Source organism: Eucyclogobius newberryi, unplaced genomic scaffold (assembly GCF_026437365.1).
Source record: "Eucyclogobius newberryi isolate DKJ021-1_F unplaced genomic scaffold, fEucNew1.0.hap1 SCAF_9, whole genome shotgun sequence".
In the NCBI taxonomy this organism is placed as follows: domain Eukaryota; kingdom Metazoa; phylum Chordata; class Actinopteri; order Gobiiformes; family Gobiidae; genus Eucyclogobius; species Eucyclogobius newberryi.
In genome coordinates, this window is record NW_027316532.1 from 15,726,525 (window position 1) to 15,747,511 (window position 20,987).

General features: G+C 46.4%; 2 protein-coding genes across 4 annotated transcripts in view; both read left to right on the forward strand.

Moving 5' to 3' along the window:
- Positions 1-126: 126 nt before the first annotated feature.
- On the forward strand, positions 127-3,412 carry LOC140353381 (uncharacterized). The gene is made up of 2 exons (XM_072437919.1): positions 127-388; positions 1,126-3,412. Exons 1-2 carry the CDS (start codon positions 217-219, stop codon positions 2,499-2,501), a joined length of 1,548 nt encoding a protein of 515 aa, XP_072294020.1. The 5' UTR covers positions 127-216; the 3' UTR covers positions 2,502-3,412.
- Positions 3,413-5,328: 1,916 nt separating this feature from the next.
- Positions 5,329-20,987, forward strand: part of LOC140353380 (uncharacterized) — a 257,995-nt gene continuing 242,336 nt past the window's right edge. Inside the window, exons 1-2 of one of the 3 annotated variants that reach the window (XM_072437917.1) lie at positions 5,329-5,570; positions 9,230-10,278. In XM_072437917.1, the coding sequence (XP_072294018.1) occupies positions 5,372-5,570; positions 9,230-10,215 (1,185 nt within the window). In that variant the 5' untranslated portion in view covers positions 5,329-5,371 and the 3' untranslated portion in view covers positions 10,216-10,278. Of the gene's footprint in view, positions 5,571-9,229; positions 10,279-14,376; positions 15,755-20,987 lie in introns of those variants that run through there. The other 2 variants (XM_072437918.1, XM_072437915.1) reach the window with 2 other exon arrangements.

The window sequence follows — 20,987 nt, forward strand, 5'->3', positions numbered from 1 at the left end:
ATTGTTTATTGTTTTATGTTGAATCACTTAAACAACTTCCTGTTTGTGAATTCCTCTGGTGTTATTCCTCCCTCTCGCCACCTGCTGCGGTAGAGAGCCGCTCCCCCGCGCACCGCCATTACGTCTCACTTCCGGCAGGACAGCGACATCGCACGCGCTCGGGGCTCGCGCTCTTTCGGTTTCACGTGTTTTTGTTGGATTTGTGAGCCGAAGAACATGTCGAAAGTCCCGATCCTCCGCGCGCTCGTGAACGCGCGTCTGACTGCGGCTGCGGAGGAGATCTGTGCACTGTTTGAGAGGACCATAGCGGAGTATGAGGAGGAATTGCGCCAGTCCAGAGAGGAGAAGCAGGAGAACCAGAGGAACCAGCAGCTCCGGAGCGGCGCAGGTCAGTCTCACTCTGTGCCCACGCACGATCACGCAGATGTCACATGCACGAGCCCCATGTCTTCTGCGCACGGGACAAAGACGTTCCCTTCACTTTGACTGTTTCGATTAATCGTGCCGAGTCGACTATAACGACCCTGTAGTTGTATTTCTCTAAAGTGAAAGTTTGTCTGGACTAAACTGACTCTAAAACGCATAAAAAGCAAAGATGACAAAGTATTTCTGATTTTCATCCATAAGACATAAGCTTCTAAAATTCTCTGAATTATTTCATGTGTGACTTTCATAATTCCAACACTTTATTCACTGGTGAAAACATGAAACGTGTCATTCAGGGCGTTTACACCGTAGAATGGAGACAAGAGAGGGAAGGACATGCAGCAGACACACACCCCAGTGCACCTTCAAACCACGCCCCCAGTGCACCTTCCAACCACGCCCCCAGTGCACCTTCCAACCACGCCCCCAGTGCACCTTCCAACCACGCCCAGAAGGATAAACATAACTCAAATCTGAACTGATAATAATGCAATAATATCACAATGTGTCTATAATAATCATAATCTGAATCATATACATGTAATGCACATGTTCTGAGATATATCACTGTTTTTAAAGCACTAAATACATTTTAACATTTGTTTAATTGTCTAATTAAACTATTAAATTGAACTCAAATCTCCCAAAAAAGAATAAAGTGCTGCTTCTGCTTCTGAACATCCTTCATTTTTGTTGCAGGCGTCCAGAGTCCACGCGCCAAAGCAAAAAGCTCTTTGTCTGATCCACAAATCCAATCTGAGCCGGTCTGCACTGAGGCTGAGGCTGAAGATGAAGATGAGGCCGAAGATGCAGGAGGAACCGTGGAAACAGGACTCATCTCTGACACTGAGGCATTAGAGAATCCATACAGCTGTTCACCGGTCGGGATGGAAACCCAGGAAGAAGAAGACGACGATTCCAAACAAATCCACGACAAATCTGCAGACGCCCAACTGGGCAGCGTTTCGCCCAAGCCGAAGCAGAAGAAGAGGAGAGGTCGTCACAAGAGGAGCGGCTCCGCCCTCGGCACGATGAGGCGTAAACACCAGTGCACCGTGTGCCAGAAGATCCTGAAAGGTCCTCAGTCCAACCTACAGCGACACATGGTGATCCACACAGGAGAGCGACCCTTTGGCTGCTCCTTCTGCGACAAGGCGTTTACGCAGCAGTATCTTTTCAAGAGACACATGGAGATGCATCAAAACAAGGACAAGGAGCAGGAGGAGGACAAGCTGGAGGAGGTGCCAAGTCAAGCCGAGCAGGTGAAGGGAACGCAGACCGGCGCCAACCAAACACTCAAGACGGAGTCAGAAGACGGCGCCGTGGAGACATTCCCGTGCTCCCTCTGCGAGAAAAAGTTTAAGAGACAAGTCGCTTTAAAGAAACATTTAGAAAGTCATGAAGTTACGAAGGAGCAATTGAAGAAACTCAGGAAGGAAGCACAAGTGGCGCAGTCTGAGCCTCAAGTGCACGTGAAGGAGCAAGAGGAGGTCCTGGCCTTGGACTCTGAGAACGGAAAAGACGTCACGCCGGCAACGCTGATGAAAAGCATGCACGCGGCAAGCGCCGGCGAAGCGTGCCACCGCTGCTCCATCTGTCACAGAGCGTTCACCACCAGGACGCGGCTCAAGCGCCACATGATTGTCCACACCGGCGACAAACCCTTCAGCTGCCCAGTTTGCAACAAATGCTTCTCGCAGAAATACAACGTGCGCTTGCACATGGCCGTGCACACCGACGAGAGGCCGTTCAGCTGCGACCTCTGCCTGAAGAGCTACCGGCGAAACGACGACCTGCGCACGCACATGTCCACGCACACGGGCCAGGTCCTGTTCAGCTGCGTGGTCTGCAACATGGCGTTCAAGCAGAGGAACTGTCTGGCGACGCACATGCGGCTGCACACGGGGGACAGGCCTTACAGGTGTCCCATGTGCACCAAGACCTTCATCCAGAAGTCCAACCTGAACCGCCACGTGCGCAGCCACACGGGCGAGAAGCCGTTCCGCTGCCCCGTGTGTCCGCAGCGCTTCGTCCAGAGGAGCGATATCCGCAAACACATGGCCATCCACGCTTAGCCCGGGCCACTTATCTCCATGGCGACGACATTGTTTAGCCTCGAGTGTTCTTCATCAGGGAGTTTGACTTGCACTTAAAGTTGTAGTTTTGACGAGTTCAAACTGTATTTAGTGTATGACGGCCGAATGTTTCTAATGTTACTCTTTGGGCCACTTTAGCAAACATCGGCCCGGCCCGTCGTTTGGGCCGGTGACGAGGCCTCGTGTGTCTCCATGGAGATGGAAAATGACAGGTGGATGAGCCAATCAGTGACGAGGATGGGCCGTCAGAACAAATATGGCGTCTTACGAGGAAAAGACATGAAAAGTGACTGAAACACAAAAATCTGTTTGACCCGATGCATCGAGGAAGTGATGACGTCTCCATGGCAACCCGGAAAGCTACACAGTGTATCTTTTATTATCTGAGTTGTTTAAGTCCGTCTCCTCGTTCAGAGCGCCCTGCTCCAAGTGTGAGTAAGCACCACCTGCTGATGTTACCAGGTGGTGCTTATTCGCACTTACTGGACTCTGTAAATACTTTTCTAAATAAATGAGGCATGTTTTTAGCCTCATTTAAACTGCACTTTCAGATACAAAACAGAAAATGATTAAAATAATACAACTGTTTAATAATTTAAAGTCATTTGGTGATATTTGTTGGTGTAAAAGGGCTCGTTTTCCTCTTATAAACGTCGAGTTTCAACATTTAAATGTTTCTTTAAACGTTCAAAATCTTTTTAGGGTTTAGAGTTTTATTTCATGCTTTTGACTTGATCTTTCTGGACTCTGCTCTTTTGTAAATCTTATGGGAATATTCATCATGGGTTTTGGATAATCCGTGTCGCTCTTAAGTTTGTTCATATGTTGTTGTTTTTAGTTTCTGAATCTCACAGAAAGATGAGTAAATATTCTTTTTGGTTTTAGATTAACATTCGTTCTGTTTGACGTGTTTTTGTTGTCGTGACATTTACCATTAAACACTTTTGACCAAACGATTGTTGCACTTTTGATTGATTTATTTATATCACAATCACGTCGACTTTAGACTTAACGACTTGTTTGAGAATCCTGCGTTTACTCTGGACAACGGGACATTCGGGTGTCCAGCGCAGGCCATTCGGGTGACCAGCTTGTATGATGTTAAAAGCGGTTATTTTGTGTTCCAGTCTGATCTTTAATAGTCAAGTGTTGACTTTATCTGGTGTATTTATTTATACATGTTGTACCTTATAAATTATAGTTTTACACCGATCGAGCAGGTATTTGTGGAGAAGACGTAGAAACATCAGTAGAAAATGACAGGAAGTGACATCACACCAGGGACACTCATACAGGAAGTGACATCACACCAGGGACACTCATACTGAAAGTGACATCGCACCAGGGACACTCATGCAGGAAGTGACATCACACATGGGACACTCATGCAGGAAGAGACATCACACCAGGGACACTCATGCAGGAAGTGACATCACATCAGGGACACTCATACAGGAAGTGACATCACACCAGGGACACTCATACAGGAAGTTACATCACACCAGGGACACTCATACAGGAAGTGACATCACACCAAGGACAAGGAAGTGACATCACAGCAGGGACACTCATACAGGAAGTGACATCACACCAGGAACACTCATACAGGAAGTGACATCACACCAGGGACAAGGAAGTGACATCACAGCAGGGACACTCATACAGGAAGTGACATCACAGCAGGGACACTCATACAGGAAGTGACATCACACCAGGGACAATCGGACACAAAAAAACAACTTTTTCAAGTCTATGAATGTTATTTTGTGTTTTTATCACCTAAAACCCCTGAATCTATGTAATTTTTTTTTAATCTGAATTATGCAAACAGTTTTTTTTTTTACATCAAATCAAGTAAAAATATTAATCAAATATAAATATGATTCAAAGAAAAATAATACAATGCTTAAATATTCCGTTTGTAACTGTATTTTAAATTACAGTGAAATGAAAATACAATGTTTAAAAAAACACTTTGTTAAAATACAGTTACAAACGGAATATTAAAGCATTGTATTAGTTTCTTTGAATCATATTTATATTCAATTAATATTTTTACATGATTTGATGTAAAAAGTCAGTTTATATAATTCAGATGCAAAAAATGCAATAACATAAATTCCGTATGAAATAAAATCTTTGGTAATAAAAACACAAAAATAACCTTATTATTTAACCTAAAAACAAGTCTTAATAAATATAATATGACCTTAGCTGAGTTTTGTCCCAGTGTTGTCTGGGTAATTTCTATCCTCCATTTCTATTTCTAATCCTAAAAATGTGCTATTCTGTGATAATATTTTAAAATATGTTATTATTAACTGTGTTTTATGTCAATGACTCGTCTGACCTGTAGACGAGCTTTAGGTTAGTCGACTCTAAAATACCCTGGTCGTTTCAATAATATTAATGTTCGACTAAACCGACTCTAAAACACAAATGTCTAAATATTTCATCATTAACACACTTTGTTTGTTTGTGGAGACTTCCATCGTCATTGTTCAACCTTTATTTGGTTAAAAAAGTCTTTCAAAAGTACAAAAGAAAGGCCGCCCTCACAGCAGCTCATGCGTTTCCCTGTTGCCATGGTGACAGCACGGCGCAGTAATACAGGATGTGATTCACTCTTGCCGGAAGTACCCGCGTGTGAGGGTCAAAGTACGAACATAATACAACAAATACATTAGAGTATTTTCTTTTTTGTAATATTTGTTTGGGCACAGTGCGCATGCGTACGACCAACGTATTTCCGGGTTCCTCCGTTCACATCCGGTTCGTTTAGAAACGACACGTGTGAAGCTGAAAACTCTCCGTTTAACAACATTAAGAAGAAGAAAAGATAGTGTAAAATGTGTGAAAGGAGTTTGGCGCTGAGAGCTCTGGTGAACGCGCGTCTGACTGCGGCTGCGGAAGAGATCTTTGCGCTGGTTGAAAGAACAATAGCGGAGTATGAGGAGGAACTGTGTCGCTCCAAAGAGGAGAACCAGAGGAACCAGCAGCTCCTGGAGGAGGTTCTGAGCCCGCAGCTCCGGCTCCACAGAGCAGAAGGTCAGCAGGGGCGGGGCTAGGGGGGCCGGGGAGGGGGGCCGAGGAGGGGGGCCGGGGAGGGGGGTCGGGGCTTCTTCCAAGTCTCCGCAGTGCATTGCTATTTTACTGATATCACTAAGAAGCAATTACGTCTTGAATGTTTCTGTATTTGAGTGCTTTTTAAATGGCTCCAGTTAGTTTGCCAAACAAACAGTTTCATATTAAAGCTGTTCTAGTCATTCTCAATCTGTGGATCTGAGACTGAGCTGCTCGAGGGAAACATGAAGAAGAAGACCTACAAAAAAGGATGGACTAAAGATAAAAACACACTTATACTAAATATGTTGACTTAATATACACACAATTTACAGCTTGGTCAAAGTTTAGACAAAACTAGCAGTGCAAATGGAGAAGATGTGGAGATGAATATATATTAAAGTGTTTAAGTGTTCGTGAGTCCAACGGACGAGGGAAAGGGGTGTGGCTGAGATCTCAGTTTGCAGTGATGTAATTAAATGTAAAGCTGAAAGATCCCATATCATGCTTTTTTTCCCCGCTTCGTAGTCTATCCTAAGGGTATATCTGATAATAATAAGGGTTGTGCAAAACCCATAACATAATAGTTATGAAATATCACCCATACCTTGGACCCCGCTCACAAACCGGAAATGTAAACGGCTTAGTTTGAGATTTGCCCCCACCCTTGCGAAGAGAGATCTGGCTCCCCCGCCCAACCCGTGATGTAGTCTCAGCGAGAGCGTGTGTCCCCCGCCCACCCCGTGACGTAGTCTCAGTGTGGAGACTGTGTATGTACAGCTCCCGCGCTCCATCGTCTGTGCCAACACTCAAATGTAGCTTTGATGTAAGTTCTACAACACAAGTCTAAAGATTCACAGCGCAGCACACTCGGAGCAAGAGAGACTCGCGGCAGCACTCCCCCTTTCTCCCCCTTTCCGCCTCCGCACAGCCGGAAGAGGAGGGAGGGAGAGGATGAAGGGAGAAGAGGGAGGGAGAGGAGGGAGGGAGAGGAGGTATCTTAAAGGAGCTAAAATTATAGTAAAACAGTTTGGCACAGTTGGCACATATGTATGTATATATATATATATATATATTATATATATATAATATACTTTTTGATAACAAGGTCACAGCACCAAAATGCCTGTTCCTAGATATTTGGGTTAGAGGTAAGAGGTTTTAACTGTATTTATTCAACACTGAGAGGAGGGTGTTCCTGTTTCACTTTATCTGTTTTTTATTCTCAGACATTTTGTTTCAGAGACTAATTCATTCATATCAGACACTGTTCACCACCTCAACACAAACCATGACTAAATGACTAACATATGAAGTCTAACAAACACAATGAATAAACGTTTACGGATCCGCCACACTTAGATTATTGATTTCTACAATATAAATAAAATAAACTGTTATCAATATTTTTTTAATAAAGTACCGCCGACAACGCTAAATAGTATTAAATTAAACGTAAAAAGCGGTATTAAGTCAAAAAATAAGAGTGTTTGAAGCAATTTCTTGCCAAACTCCTGCAGAAGTCTGACGAGGCTGCTCCGAGCTGCTCTGTGCCTGTCTCTCTGTCTGCTGTTAGCCTTTATATCGCAAATACACATGTTAAACCCGTTTGCCACATTTTCTTCTGCGCTTTTTGCCGTGACTGGGTGGGTGGGGGAGGGTGCACACTTAAGCGTCTAAAACACGCTATTTCTACTGTTACACGCTGTGTGGAGTTATGGAGCATGTCTTCAACATGAGCCTGAAGCTGAGGGTGGTACCACAGGTCTGGAAGACCTCCTGTCTGGTACCTGTGCCTAAGACACCGCGCCCCAAAGACTTCAACAGCTTCAGGCCAGTGGCTCTCACGTCCCACCTGATGAAGACACTGGAGCGGCTGGTCCTGGACCACCTCCGCTCCACCGTGAGCTCAGCCATGGACCCGCTGCAGTTTGCATATCGGCCTGGCATCGGAGTGGAGGACGCCGTTATTTCCCTGCTGCACCGCTCTTTCTCTCACCTGGAAAAGCCTGGCAGCTCTGTGAGGATTCTGTTCTTCGATCTTTCCAGCGCCTTCAACACCATCAGCCGCTGCTCCTGAGGGACAAGCTGGAGACGGCTGGTGTGGCGTATGACCTGGCAGAGTGGATCCTGGACTACCTCACAGACCGACCCCAGTTTGTGAGAGCACGGGATTGTGTGTCTGACACTCGGAACTGCAGTGTGGGGGCGCCCCAGGGCACTGTCCTCGCGCCCTTTCTCTTCACCCTTTACACTGCAGACTTCAGACATGACACGGACAGCTGTGTCCTGCAGAAGTTCTCTGATGACTCTGCCATTATCGGACTCATCACGGACGACGATGACGCGGAGTACAGAGGACTGGCGCAGGACTTTGTGGACTGGTGTCAGCGGAACCACCTCCTCATCAACGCGGGGAAGACCAAGGAGATGGTGGTGGATTTCCGCAGACGCCACCCCACTGCCCCCTTACCAGTGAACATCCAGGGACGGGACATTGAGAGAGTGGACACATACAAGTACCTGGGTGTTCATCTGAACCACAAACTGGACTGGACTCATAACACAGACGCACTGTACAGGAAGAGCCAGAGTGGGCTCTACCTTCTGAGGAGACTCAGGTCTTTTGGAGTGACAGGGCCACTCCTGAAGACCTTCTACGACTCTGTGGTGGTATCAGCCCTCCGGTACGGTGTGGCCTGCTGGAGCAGCAGCATCACAGAGAGGGAGAGGAAGAGGCTGGACAAAGTCATCAAGGAGTCCAGCTCCGTCCTGGGCTGTGCTCTGGACTCGGTGCAGGAGGTGGGGGACAGGAGGGTCCTGGCTAGATTCACATCTATGCTGGACCATGAGTGTCACCCCCTGCAGGACACTCTGTCCGCTCTGGAGAGCAGCTTCAGTGAGAGACTGATCCACCCTCGCTGTGTGAAGGAAAGGTTTCGCAGGTCTTTCCTTCCTGCTGCTGTCAGACTTTATAACAAACACTGTTAGTCCTGAACACTCGCAATACTGACCTAACCTAATACTGATGTGCAATTCCGTCATATGTGCAATTGCTGTTGGAATTCATGTGCAATTCATGTGCAATTACTGTGAAATTCATGTGCAATCTATGTGCCGTCGTGACACATATTCATGTGCAATTACTGTCGTGATCACATGCAATGGTATTGATGTATTTATTTATTTATTTGTCTATGGGAGTTTTTATTTATAGGAGATCTTCTACTGAAAGTGTTTTTCAGACTTCCTATAAGTGATCTGTTCTTCTGTATCTACCTCTGTATCTACCTGCGTTGCACCAATGAAATTTCCCCATGTGGGACAATAAAGGAATATCTTATCTTATCCTGTGCGCCGCGTCTCTCCCCCCCCTCTCCTCCTGTGGTGCATTTTGGGCAAACCCGGAAGAAAACATATTTTGAAATTGAAATTATATTTATATTTATATTCCGCCCGCCTGTGCAATATATTTTATAAAAAAAATCCGTAAACCAAGTAATAAAATAACTATGGCCTAAATGTGGCATCGAACAATCACAAGACCAGCCGTCTGCATCAGGCTCTGATCTGCCAAATACAATCATTAAAATGCTGGGCTCATCTAAAATGATTGTTAAAGTATTTCTCCTTCTCTCCTGCAGGTGTTCAGACCGACTGGTGCGGTCCTGACATTGTGAGTGATGAAACTCCAGAGACTGCACGGATTAAAGAGGAACCAGAGGAACATTTGCTGAAACAGGAGGAAGAGCAGCTCCCAGAGTTCACTGCTGTGTGTGTGAAGAGTGAAGAGCAGTTCTCACTGCTTCAACAAAGACAAACTGAGCACAGAGAGTTGACACAGGGAGTGCACTGTGGAGGAGCAGGAGCAGACATCAGCTTAGACCCACATGGACATTTACACTCACAGACTGAGGAACAAACTGACAATGATGAAGACTGGGAACCTCCAGCCAGCAGTTCAACTGCACAGATGGAGACAGAGGCTGATGGAGACCACTACAACCAAGTCCAGATAAAAGACACAAGTACAGCTGCACACAACTCAAGTCTATTCAGCAAATACAAGTGTGGAGCAGAGAGCAGAGCCACTGTCACAGAGGGACACGGCTCAGGGACTGGAGCAGGAGGAGGAGGAGGAGCAGCAGGAGGAAGAGGTGGAAGAGGAAGAGGAGCAGCAGCAGGAGGCCACAAGAAACATGTGTGCTTTGTTTGCAAGAAGAGCTACTTGAATAAACACCACTTACAAAGACACATCAGAATTCACACAGGAGAGAAACCTTACAGTTGCTCATATTGTGAGAAATGTTTTGCTGACCGCTCTGTCCTCAGGACACACACGAGAATACACACTGGAGACAAATCAGTGAACAGTTGTTCAGTTTGTCACAAAACATTTTCTACACAAACTAATTTAAATAATCATGCGAGAGTTCACACAGGCGAGAAACCTTACAGCTGCCCAGTCTGTAACAAAACATTTGGCCGTAAATGGAATCTCAATATACACCTCAGAATTCACACTGGAGAGAAACCTTACAGCTGCCCAGTTTGTGACAGAATGTTTACATTCAGCTCTGACATGAGAAGACACATGAAGATCCACTCAAGGGACAGACCTTACAGCTGACCAGTCTGCAAGAAACACTTAAAACACTCTAAAGTTGCATTTATAAGTTCACATGAGAAGCTTGGAGGGAGCGGGGCCGGGAGGGGGCAGGGCTTGGTGGTTTGGGGGTGTGACTCTAGAACAAAACTACCATTTGAAGACATAAATAATAAGCATTTATATCATAAATATTGCCATAAATTAACCTATATCATAAAGTTACAGTTTCAAGGCACTTTTCAGACTTAAAAATAAAAACACAATTTATTACAGAAAAAACCCTCAGTTTGTCTGAAAAGTGAGTCAACATTTCATTTTGTCTGTTTAGTTTTCACTGTGTCTTATTTGTTTTTATCTTAAAGCGTATTGTTATTTTTTATCCTACAGCAGGTTTAAATAGTTTTTCTTTTTGTCTTATACAGGTTGTTTTTATAATTGTTAGTCGTTTTATGTTAATTACCAAAACTTCCCGTTTGTGAATTCTGAGTTTGTTCAGTTTGGAGAATAAACGTTGACGCGTCTGAAGCGAGATTTCTTTTATCTTCAGATTACTTTATAGATCTAGACAAACAAGAGTGCATGTTCAAACTGGCTCACGGTGGTCGGGTGCGGCTCACGAGGGTCGGGTGCGGCTCACGGCTGTCGGGTGCGTCTCACGGCGGTCGGGTGCGTCTCACGGCGGTCGGGTGCGTCTCACGGCGGTCGGGTGCGTCTCACGGCGGTCGGGTGCGGTCATGAGGATAGCACTCGCTAGCGGGAGTCACTGCTCACGCCTCCTTCAGCTGTTCCTGGGCGGCGCAGTGAAGCGAGCGAGAGGAGGACATTCAGCAAATGGTCGCAGTGGGACTCAGAGCGGCGCTTGAGCCACCGAGTGCAGCTGCTCTTTTAATGTTGTTCAGAGCTCAAGCGGGGAGTGTTATGAAGGAAGAGGGCGCCATAAGCCCTGCTCATTCAGGTGACGAGTAGCTGCAGCAGCTAACATTAGGATTAAGGGCTCATTGCAGGGCTGTTAGGGGAACAAAGAAGATTTGTTCAGGGGAAACTTAAAACGGTGCAAACAAATGTGGGCGGGGCTTACTCAGAGTTGGATGAGTATCTGGGATCCACAGATTGAGACTGACTCTTGTCCAGATGATACAAGCAAAGCGTTTTCTGTGGTGGACAGATTAATAGGGTCGTTTTATTGTGTCTTTGTAGAATATTTGATGCCTTTTTGGTCACAAAGAAGATAAGCCTGGGCAGAATACGGTCAATTTGAAAAGCTCTCTCTGAGATACACTCTCTGAGAGGGTGTGGTCAGGGGTCAGAGGGTGCGGTCAGGATCTCAGCTCTCCTGTTTGCAGACAATGTTGTCCTGATGGCTCCATCAAAACCGGACCTGCAACATGCACTGGGACGGTTTGAGCCGAGTGTGAAGCGGCTGGGATGAGAATCAGCACCTCCAAATCAGAGTCCATGGTTCTCAACCGGAAAACGTCTTGCCCTCTCCAGGTGGGTGGGGGGTCCTCGTCCTCTCCAGGTGGGTGGGGGGTCCTCGCCCTCTCTAGGTGGGTGGGGGGTCCTCGTCCTCTCCAGGTGAGTGGGGGGGTCCTCGCCCTCTCCAGGTGGGTGGGGGGTCCTCGCCTTCTCCAGGTGGGTGGGGGGTCCTCGTCCTCTCCAGGTGAGTGGGGGGTACTCGCCCTCTCCAGGTGGGTGGGGGGGTCCTCATCCTCTCCAGGTGAGTGGGGGGTCCTCGTCCTCTCCAGGTGGGTGGGGGGTCCTCGCCTTCTCCAGGTGGGTGGGGGGTCCTCGTCCTCTCCAGGTGAGTGGGGGGTACTCGCCCTCTCCAGGTGGGTGGGGGGTCCTCGTCCTCTCCAGGTGAGTGGGGGGTCCTCGTCCTCTCCAGGTGAGTGGGGGGTCCTCGCCCCCTCTCCAGGTGGGTGGGGGGTCCTCGTCCTCTCCAGGTGGGTGGGGGGTCCTCGCCCTCTCTAGGTGGGTGGGGGGTCCTCGCCCTCTCTAGGTGGGTGGGGGGTCCTCGCCCTCTCCAGGTGAGTGGGGGGTCCTCGCCCTCTCCAGGTGGGTGGGGGGTCCTCGCCCTCTCCAGGTGGGTGGGGAGTCCTTGTCCTCTCCAGGTGGGTGGGGAGTCCTTGCCCTCTCCAGGTGGGTGGGGAGTCCTTGCCCTCTCCATGTGAGTGGGGAGTCCTTGCCCTCTCCAGGTGGGTGGGGAGTCCTTGTCCTCTCCAGGTGGGTGGGGAGTCCTTGTCCTCTCCAGGTGAGTGGGGAGTCCTTGCCCTCTCCAGGTGGGTGGGGGGCCCTTGTCCCAAGTGGAGGAGTTCAAGTATCTTGGGGTCTTGTTCACGAGTGAGTGAAGGATGGAGGGTGAGAACAGTCGCTGCATCGACTGTTGTGGTGAAGAAGGAGCTGAGTCCAAAGACAAAGCTCTCGATTTATCGGTCACTCTTTGTTCTGACCTCACCTATGGTTATGAGCTTTAATGACCCAAAGGACAAGATCGCGGATTCAAGCGGTCGAAATGAGTTTCCTCCGCTGGGTGGCTGGGCGCTCCCTTAGAGATAGGGGGAGGAGGGAGTCACACGGGAGGATCTCAGAGTAGAGCCGCTGTTCCTGGTCGCCTCCCTAGGGAGGTGTTTCAGGCATGTCCCACCGGGAAGAGGCCCCGGGGAAGAGCCAGGACACGCTGGAGGGATTATGTCTCTCAGCTGGCCTGGGAACGCCTCGGGAGGATGAGGAGCTGGAGGAAGTGTCTGGGGAGGTGGAAGTCTGTGAGTCCCTGCTTAGACTGCGGCCCCCGCAACCCGGCCCCGGAGGAAGAAGATGGATGAGATACACGCAGGATTCCAGCACGTTTCATGTGAATTTCACATAAAGATCCTTAAAACTCAAATAAAAATTGACACCAAGATGCCACTAGTAAAATACATGTATTTGCATCAAATTGGAGAAAGGGGGCGCTGAGAGTGTGAGACAAGCTTTGGGTCTTCAGCACAAAAAGGTTAGAAACAATGGCAGCGAGAAGCTGGTCAAAGACACAAAAGAGAAGTATAAATGCAACAAAACAAACGCATTTTGGCCTCAAAATAACATTAATTTAAAAGAATGAACAAAACGGGCCAGTTTTCATCTTTTCTTGACTGTTTTAATAGCTCATTGGGCTGGTTTTATTTCGTGGACCTGGCAACACCGCTGCGATAAGCTCCACCCTCCACCCGAAGCTAACGCTAATGCTAAAGCTAAAGCTAACAACAGAGTAACATGTCTAAAGTGCGCAGACTGAGAGTTCTGGTGAACGCGCGTCTGACTGCGGCTGCGGAAGAGATCTTTGCGCTGGTTGAAAGAACAATAGCGGAGTATGAGGAGGAACTGTGTCGCTCCAAAGAGGAGAACCAGAGGAAGCAGGAAAACCAGAGGAAGCAGGAGAACCAGAGGAAGCAGCAGCTCGGCTCCGCGTTTGGGGCCTCCCAGAGCCGCGGACTCGGAGCAGGTTTGTGGCCGCTCTTCCTCGCGGCTGTAGCGGCCTCCGGGTTCACGCTCCGCCGCTGCAGCCGTGAACTTCCACAAATGTGTCCAAAATGTTTAATTCTCTGGCGAAAACGAGGAGAATGTTTAATATTTTGGGTCATTACGTCTTCATTTGATGAAGCTTCTGAACATTAAATATGTTTTACGTTTGCGTTGGATAGATCTTTAAATAAATGATTAGAGTAAATTATTAGTCTTCAGAGTGTGATAAATGAGGCTCAGACTCTTGTAGTTTAGTGTTGGAGCCGCTTTAAGGCCCGATCTTCATGTCTCTGAGGAAGGAACATGTCCCGCAGAAAAGTGATTATGTGAAATCATTTCACTGCAAAAGGCAAATATCAGTCTGTTCCCTTATGAGGAAGAGGAGTTTGACCTCAAATGTTCTTGTCCCAGTCCAGTTTTATTCCCGTTTTTGTCCAGTTTTAGACCAGTTTTGCACCAGTTTTAGTCCAGGTTTAGTCCAATTTTAGTCCAGATGCAGCTGAATATTGAGTTTTCAGAGAATCTAAAGAGGCAGAACTCGTGTTCAGGACCTGGTGCAGAGACAGTCCAGTCGAGTTTTAATATTATTATTATTATTCATTATATTTTGGTGTTTGAAAGGCGATTTACTGATTCATTTTAAATGATGGATTGTTTTTTATTGATGATTCTCTCCTGCAGGTGTTCAGATCGGCTGGTTCACTCCTGATCCTGTTAGTGAGGAAATCCCAGAGATTCCACAGATTAAAGAGGAACCAGAGGAACATTTTCTGAAACCGGAGGAAGAGCAGCTCCCAGAGTTCACTGCTGTGTGTGTGAAGAGTGAAGAGCAGTCCTCACTGCTTCAACAAAGACAAACTGAGCACAGAGAGTTGACACAGGGAGAGCTCTGTGGAGGAGCAGGAGCAGACATCAGCTTAGACCCACTTGGACATTTGTACTCAGAGACTGAGGAAGGTCAAGCTCCTTACAGCTGTTCAATTTGTAACGATACGTTTTTGGATAAGTGGACTCTCAAGTCGCACAAAAGAACTCACAAAGATGGAAAACATTACTTTTGCTCAGTTTGTGGGAAGAAATACACACATTTCTTTTCACTGATTGAGCACAACAGAACTCACACGGGCCAAAGACCTTTCTGCTGTCCAATCTGTGGAAAGAGCTTTGCCAAAAAACATCATCTCAAAGAACACATCAGAACTCACACTGGCGAGAAACCTTACAGGTGTTCAGTCTGTGGAGAAGCGTTTACACGCTCTTCTTCTCTTAAAATGCACAAAGAAAAACACCTGAGTCACGACGCCCTAAACGTGTCGCTCCAGAGTTCATCTGCCGCCGATTCTCAGCTCTATCTTCACCGCTTCATGTTCTAAAGCTGCAGACGCAGGACCACATGGGTGAGGCGGGTCAAAAGGATGTGGCATGTGAGGCGTGTCATAAGGGTGAGGCGTGTCAGATGGGTGAGGCGTGTCAGATGGGTGAGGCGTGTCAGATGGGTGAGGCGTGTCAGATGGGTGAGGCGTGTCAGATGGGTGAGGCGTGTCAGAAGGGTGAGGCGGGTGAGGCATGGCGGGCGTGTCTGAGGAGGCGTGGCGGGCATCAAAGCACAAGCATGTGACCTGTGGACAAGGCGTTGGGTGCGATGAAGCTCAGAGCGGTCAGAGCAGTCGGTCGGAGCGATCAGTGGTTGGTCAGAGTGGTCAGGGCAGTCAGTCGGTGCAGTCGATCGGACTGAAGAATTTTATCTTTTTCCACGAGTCAAAGTCCAAGTTTGTCACTGAAACTCGGATGTAAAATGTTCTTTTGTCTGACCTGGACGATGGTTTTATCTGACCAATCAAATTATTCTAAACACATCACATGCTTTTATCTTCAATCGTTAAACTCTTTGTTTAAAGTTTAAATGTGTAAAAGAGGCTAAATAATGATCCAGGTGTAAATGCTCATGAGTCAAATGTGTATTTTATGTTTCGTGTTTGTGTTTTTTCTTATTTATTGATATGAATGAAAACAACACGTACTTTACTCGTACTTTACTCGTACTTTACTCGTACTTTACTCTGATATTTTAAAACTACTGTTCAAACTTATGATTATAGGATGTTTCTTTCTTAAATGCAGTTTTTGATTCACTTTGTTCTTTTACTTTGGGCTTTTTGTCTCTTCCTTTTAGATTAATATTACCTGAATGTTTGTACTTTATACTTTAAGAATACTTCAGCGATAGTACTTTAACAAATGTGTAACAAATTGGGTTCCGACTGTTCTCAAGAACTTTTCGGTCAAATAAATATTGGTTGTAAATATGTTGAACAAATGTCAAATGTGGGTCGAATATAATTATAATATTGTGATATTTAGTGAAAACTTTATGCGTCACAAAAACGTTGGATATTTTTCCTTTTGTGTATTTTATGATCAATTATAACTCCGAGAAATGGGGTTTCTTTTACTTTTGTTTAAATTTCTTCTTCATATTATTGGACAAAATATAGTTTTATTGATGTTGAGAATTAATACATTTAAGTCTAAAAATGTTTCCAGATCAAATACTTTTGCAAAATTGTTTACGTACAAGAGAAATAGTTTTGGCCCAAGAATCGAGCCTTGAGGAACAACCCATTTAATATCCTGTCTGAACTGGGACTAAACCAGGTCTAAACCAGGACTAAACCAGGTCTGAATCAGGACTAAACCAGGTCTTAACAAGGACTACACTCATAGTTCCAGTTGTTTGGACCAAACTGTGGACACAACTGACTTTAAATGAACCAGTCACTAGAACTGTGGAGGAGTCCGCAAACCACAGTTTGAGAAACAGTTAAAACTTTTTTTTTTTTACACGAGTTCATCATCATCTTCATCATCACGAGGAGAGAGAGTCACGCGGCGAATGAACATAAGCTCCACCTTAAACTGTCACTGCGCCTTTAGCCCGGAGCTAATGCTAATGCTAATGCTAACAAAAACAACAGTGTAAAATGTCTAAAGTGCGCAGACTGAGAGCTCTGGTGAACGCGCGTCTGACTGCGGCTGCGGAAGAGATCTTTGCGCTGGTTGAAAGAACAATAGCGGAGTATGAGGAGGAACTGTGTCGCTCCAAAGAGGAGAACCAGAGGAACCAGCAGCTCGGCTCCGTGTTTGAGGCCTCCCAGAGCCGCGGACTCGGAGCAGGTTCGTGGCCGCCTCAGGCACTCTCCGTGGCCACACGAGCTCCCGGCCCCCGTGAGAAGGACCGGGGCCCTAAGTCTGGCTTTAGGCGTTTGGTTTGTGTCACTTTTAGGATTGTCCCTAAAAACACAGTCCGAGGTCACAGATTCTGAACCTCTGACACTGTAAATGTTCTTAAATCTAAAAGACACGATTGTCTGTGTTTGAATGTTAAATATAAAACTGCTGGTGGACAATTCATCATTTAAAGCTAAATAAAATGAGTTTTAGGGACGTTATAAAGTCAACAAAAAACGTCCAGGTGGAATGTTTGTAAAGGTCAATGAAGAGTGGATTTTACTGGAATCAAACTACACAAAATGCCATTTTTAAATTAAAGTTTTTATTTTGAAGAGAAAACACAATCCAGACCTACATGTCCCCGTGTGGACAGTAATGTCAGCCTAAACCTACGTGTGTGGACAGTAATGTCCCAATAAACCTACATGTGTGTGGACAGTAATGTCCCCCTAAACCTACATGTGTGTGGACAGTGATGTCCCCCTAAACCTACATGTGTGTGGACAGTAATGTCCCCCTAAACCTACATGTGTGTGGACAGTGATGTCCCCCTAAACCTACATGTGTGTGGACAGTAATGTCCCCCTAAACCTACATGTGTGTGGACAGTGATGTCTCCCTAAACCTACATGTGTGTGGACAGTAATGTCCCCCTAAACCTACATGTGTGTGGACAGTAATGTCCCCCTAAACCTACATGTGTGTGGACAGTGATGTCTCCCTAAACCTACATGTGTGTGGACAGTAATGTCCCCCTAAACCTACATGTGTGTGGACAGTAATGTCCCCCTAAACCTACATGTGTGTGGACAGTAATGTCCCCCTAAACCTACATGTGTGTGGACAGTAACACAGACACAGTTACGGCTGTGAGGAGTTTTGGCCTCATCTTTGTAGAACTGTTGTTCTTCACTCACATCTGAGGGTTTGATGATGCCACATCATCTCAGTAGGACTCGGGTCAGGACTTCGGCCGCTCTAAAGTCTTCATGATGTTGTTCTTCAGTTGTTCAAAGGTGGACCTGCTGGTGTTCTTCTTTGTCCTGCAGCAGAACCCAAGTTCTCCTCAGTTTGAGGTCATGGACAGATGGACATTCAGGTGTTACACATGCCTTCTAAAAAGTTCAACTTTTGTCTCGTTAGTCCACAGAGTATTGGGATCATCGAGATGTTTTGAGCCTTGATGTTCTTTTTGGACATTTCTGCCCAGTGTTTTTCTAATGAAGTCATGAACTCTGACCTGTACTGAGTGAGGCCTGCAGGTCTTTGGATCTTGTTGTGGGTCTTTTGTGACCTCTGGGATGAGTCGTGGGGAAGCTCTTGGGGTCATTTCTGAGAAGGTTCCACACTGTTCCATGTTGTGTCCATTTGTGGTTCGAGTCCCACAGCTTTAGAACCTTTTCCAGACTCATTTGTTCCTGTCTTTCTTTGCATCTCAGGAGGATGTCAAGCTTTTGAGGATCTTTTGGGCTCCTTCACTTTGTCAGGCAGGTTTTATTTAAGTGATGTCTTGATTGAAAACAGGCGGGGCCATATCAGGCCTGGGCGTGGCCAGAGAAACAGAAGGACAAACACCTTGACACGGGCCACGTTGGGTCGGATTGTTTTCTCTTCATAATAAAAGCCTTCATTAAAAACTGTATTTTCTGTTTCCTTATCTTGTTTTTGACTTTAGTGTGACAAACATGCAAACACGACGCCTTCTCAGCAGAGGGCACTGTAGAGTTAAATATGTGACCGAAGCTTCTGGAGACAGAATGTTTATGAATAAAGTGTGTTATTGATGAGGAGCTGCAGCTGCTAACAATGGGATTTCTTTGGGCCATTACAGGGCTTTTAGGGTAACAAAGACGATTGTTAGCTGGTGGGCAGGGCTTACTCAGAGTAGGATAAATAGCAGAGTTCTCAGACTAGATCCACAGATTGAGAATGACTGGGATGAGCGTCTATATGTCTTGTTTTCTAAAAACAGATGAAACAACTGAATTTCTACGATGGAACCTCCTGGACGAACGAAACAATATGAATGAATAAAAAGGCCATTTTGGAATATTGAGAACAGATGTTTCTTGTTACAGACTTTGGTTTTGTGAATATAGACTCTGTTTATGGATGTTTCATAGTTTTCATAAAGCGACGGCGCTGGTTCTTCAGAGTCACTGCGTCATGTTCTTGTCCCAGTCCAGTTTGAGTTCAGGCCCAGGTCAGGGTCAGGTCTGTGGGTCAGAGGGAGAGCCAGGTCCTATTTTCTGTTTGCGTTTACAGTTTTAAAAAAGTGTGTTGTCCCGGCTGAGATAAACCCTGAGTCTGATTGTTTTATGTATTTAACAGACAGGCAAATTAATGTAGATATTCTCTCCTGCAGGTGTTCAGATGGAAACCAGCCCTGATCTTGTGAAGCGGGAAACTCCAGAGACTGCACAGATTAAAGAGGAACCAGAGGAACATTTGCTGAAACAGGAGGAAGAGCAGCTCCCAGAGTTCACTGCTGTGTGTGTGAAGAGTGAAGAGCAGTCCTCACTGCTTCAACAAAGACAAACTGAGCACAGAGAGTTGACACAGGGAGAGCACTGTGGAGGAGCAGGAGCAGACATCAGCTTAGACCCACATGGACATTTACACTCACAGACTGAGGAACAAACTGACAATGATGAAGACTGGGAACCTCCAGCCAGCAGTTCAACTGCACAGATGGAGACAGAGGCTGATGGAGACCACTACAACCAAGTCCAGATAAAAGACACAAGTACAGCTGCACACAACTCAGGTCTATTCAGCAAATACAAGTGTGGAGCAGAGAGCAGAGCCACTGTCACAGAGGGACACGGCTCAGAGACTGGATCAGAAGGAGGAGAGACGCTCAAATGTCCGTTTTGTCAGAAGAGTTTCACGACTGAACATAATTTAGAAGTACACACCAAAGTTCACACTGGAGAGAAAACTTACAGGTGTCCCATTTGTCGCAGCTTGTTTCTGCAGAAGTGCAGTTTAAACGCTCACGTCCGACTTCACCGTGAGGGAAACCTGTATCGCTGCTCCGTCTGCGGCCGAGCATTTCCACAACTGTCGTCTCTCACACAACACGACCGCACACATACGGGCGAGAAACCCTACAGCTGCTCAGTCTGCAACAACAGGTTCACCCAGCATCACCACCTGACAGAACACATGAGAACGCACACTGGGGAGAGGCCTTACAGCTGCTCAGTTTGTGGGAAAACCTTCGCCCGATCTTTCACTCTGAAAATACATCATCGCCAACATAAAACTGTGAACGTGGATTTGTCTGCGCCGAATGAGGCCGAGGCTGGACCTGAGACCGGCGCTACAGACGAGTTTGGGTCGGGGCTGGGGGCAGGGCTCAGGTCAGGGCCTGAAGTGTCTGCATTCACAAAGATATTGACGCAGAGAGGAGTTAAACTTTACCGCTGCTTAATTTGTGGCAGAACATTTGCACAACTGTCTTCACTCACGCAACACAGACGCACACATACGGGCGAGAAACCTTACAGCTGCTCAGTCTGCAACAACAGGTTCACGCAGCAGCACCACATGACTGAACACATGAGGATTCACACCGGCGAGAGGCCTTACAGCTGCTCAGTCTGTGGGAAAACCTTTGCTCGGTCGTTCACTCTGAAAATACACATGAAAACGCACAGAGCCACTCCCTGCAGCAGTTCAGCTCCCTGCAGCAGTTCAGTTCTGGGTTACTCTCCAAAGACAAATCTGTTGGTGAAAGTAGAGCCTCAGGAACAGCTGCAGGAGCAAAGAAATACTCCCTACCAGAGTTGACTTAAGTTTTTTCAATTTATTCAAGGCAAAGTTTGAGTTTCAGTTCTTTTGTGCCACAAACGCTACGATTATTTGGTCAAGTCATAATTGTCATAATCATCCCAGAGTCATTCTTAATCTGTGGACCTCGTCTGAGAACTCAGACATTGGGCGGAGCCTCCTGATAATAGCCTGTCCTGTTTATCTTTTTGTTTACACTGTCTTTTTTCTCCTAAAACAATCTTCTTTGTTCCCCCAACAGCTTTGTAATGGGCCATAGAAATCCT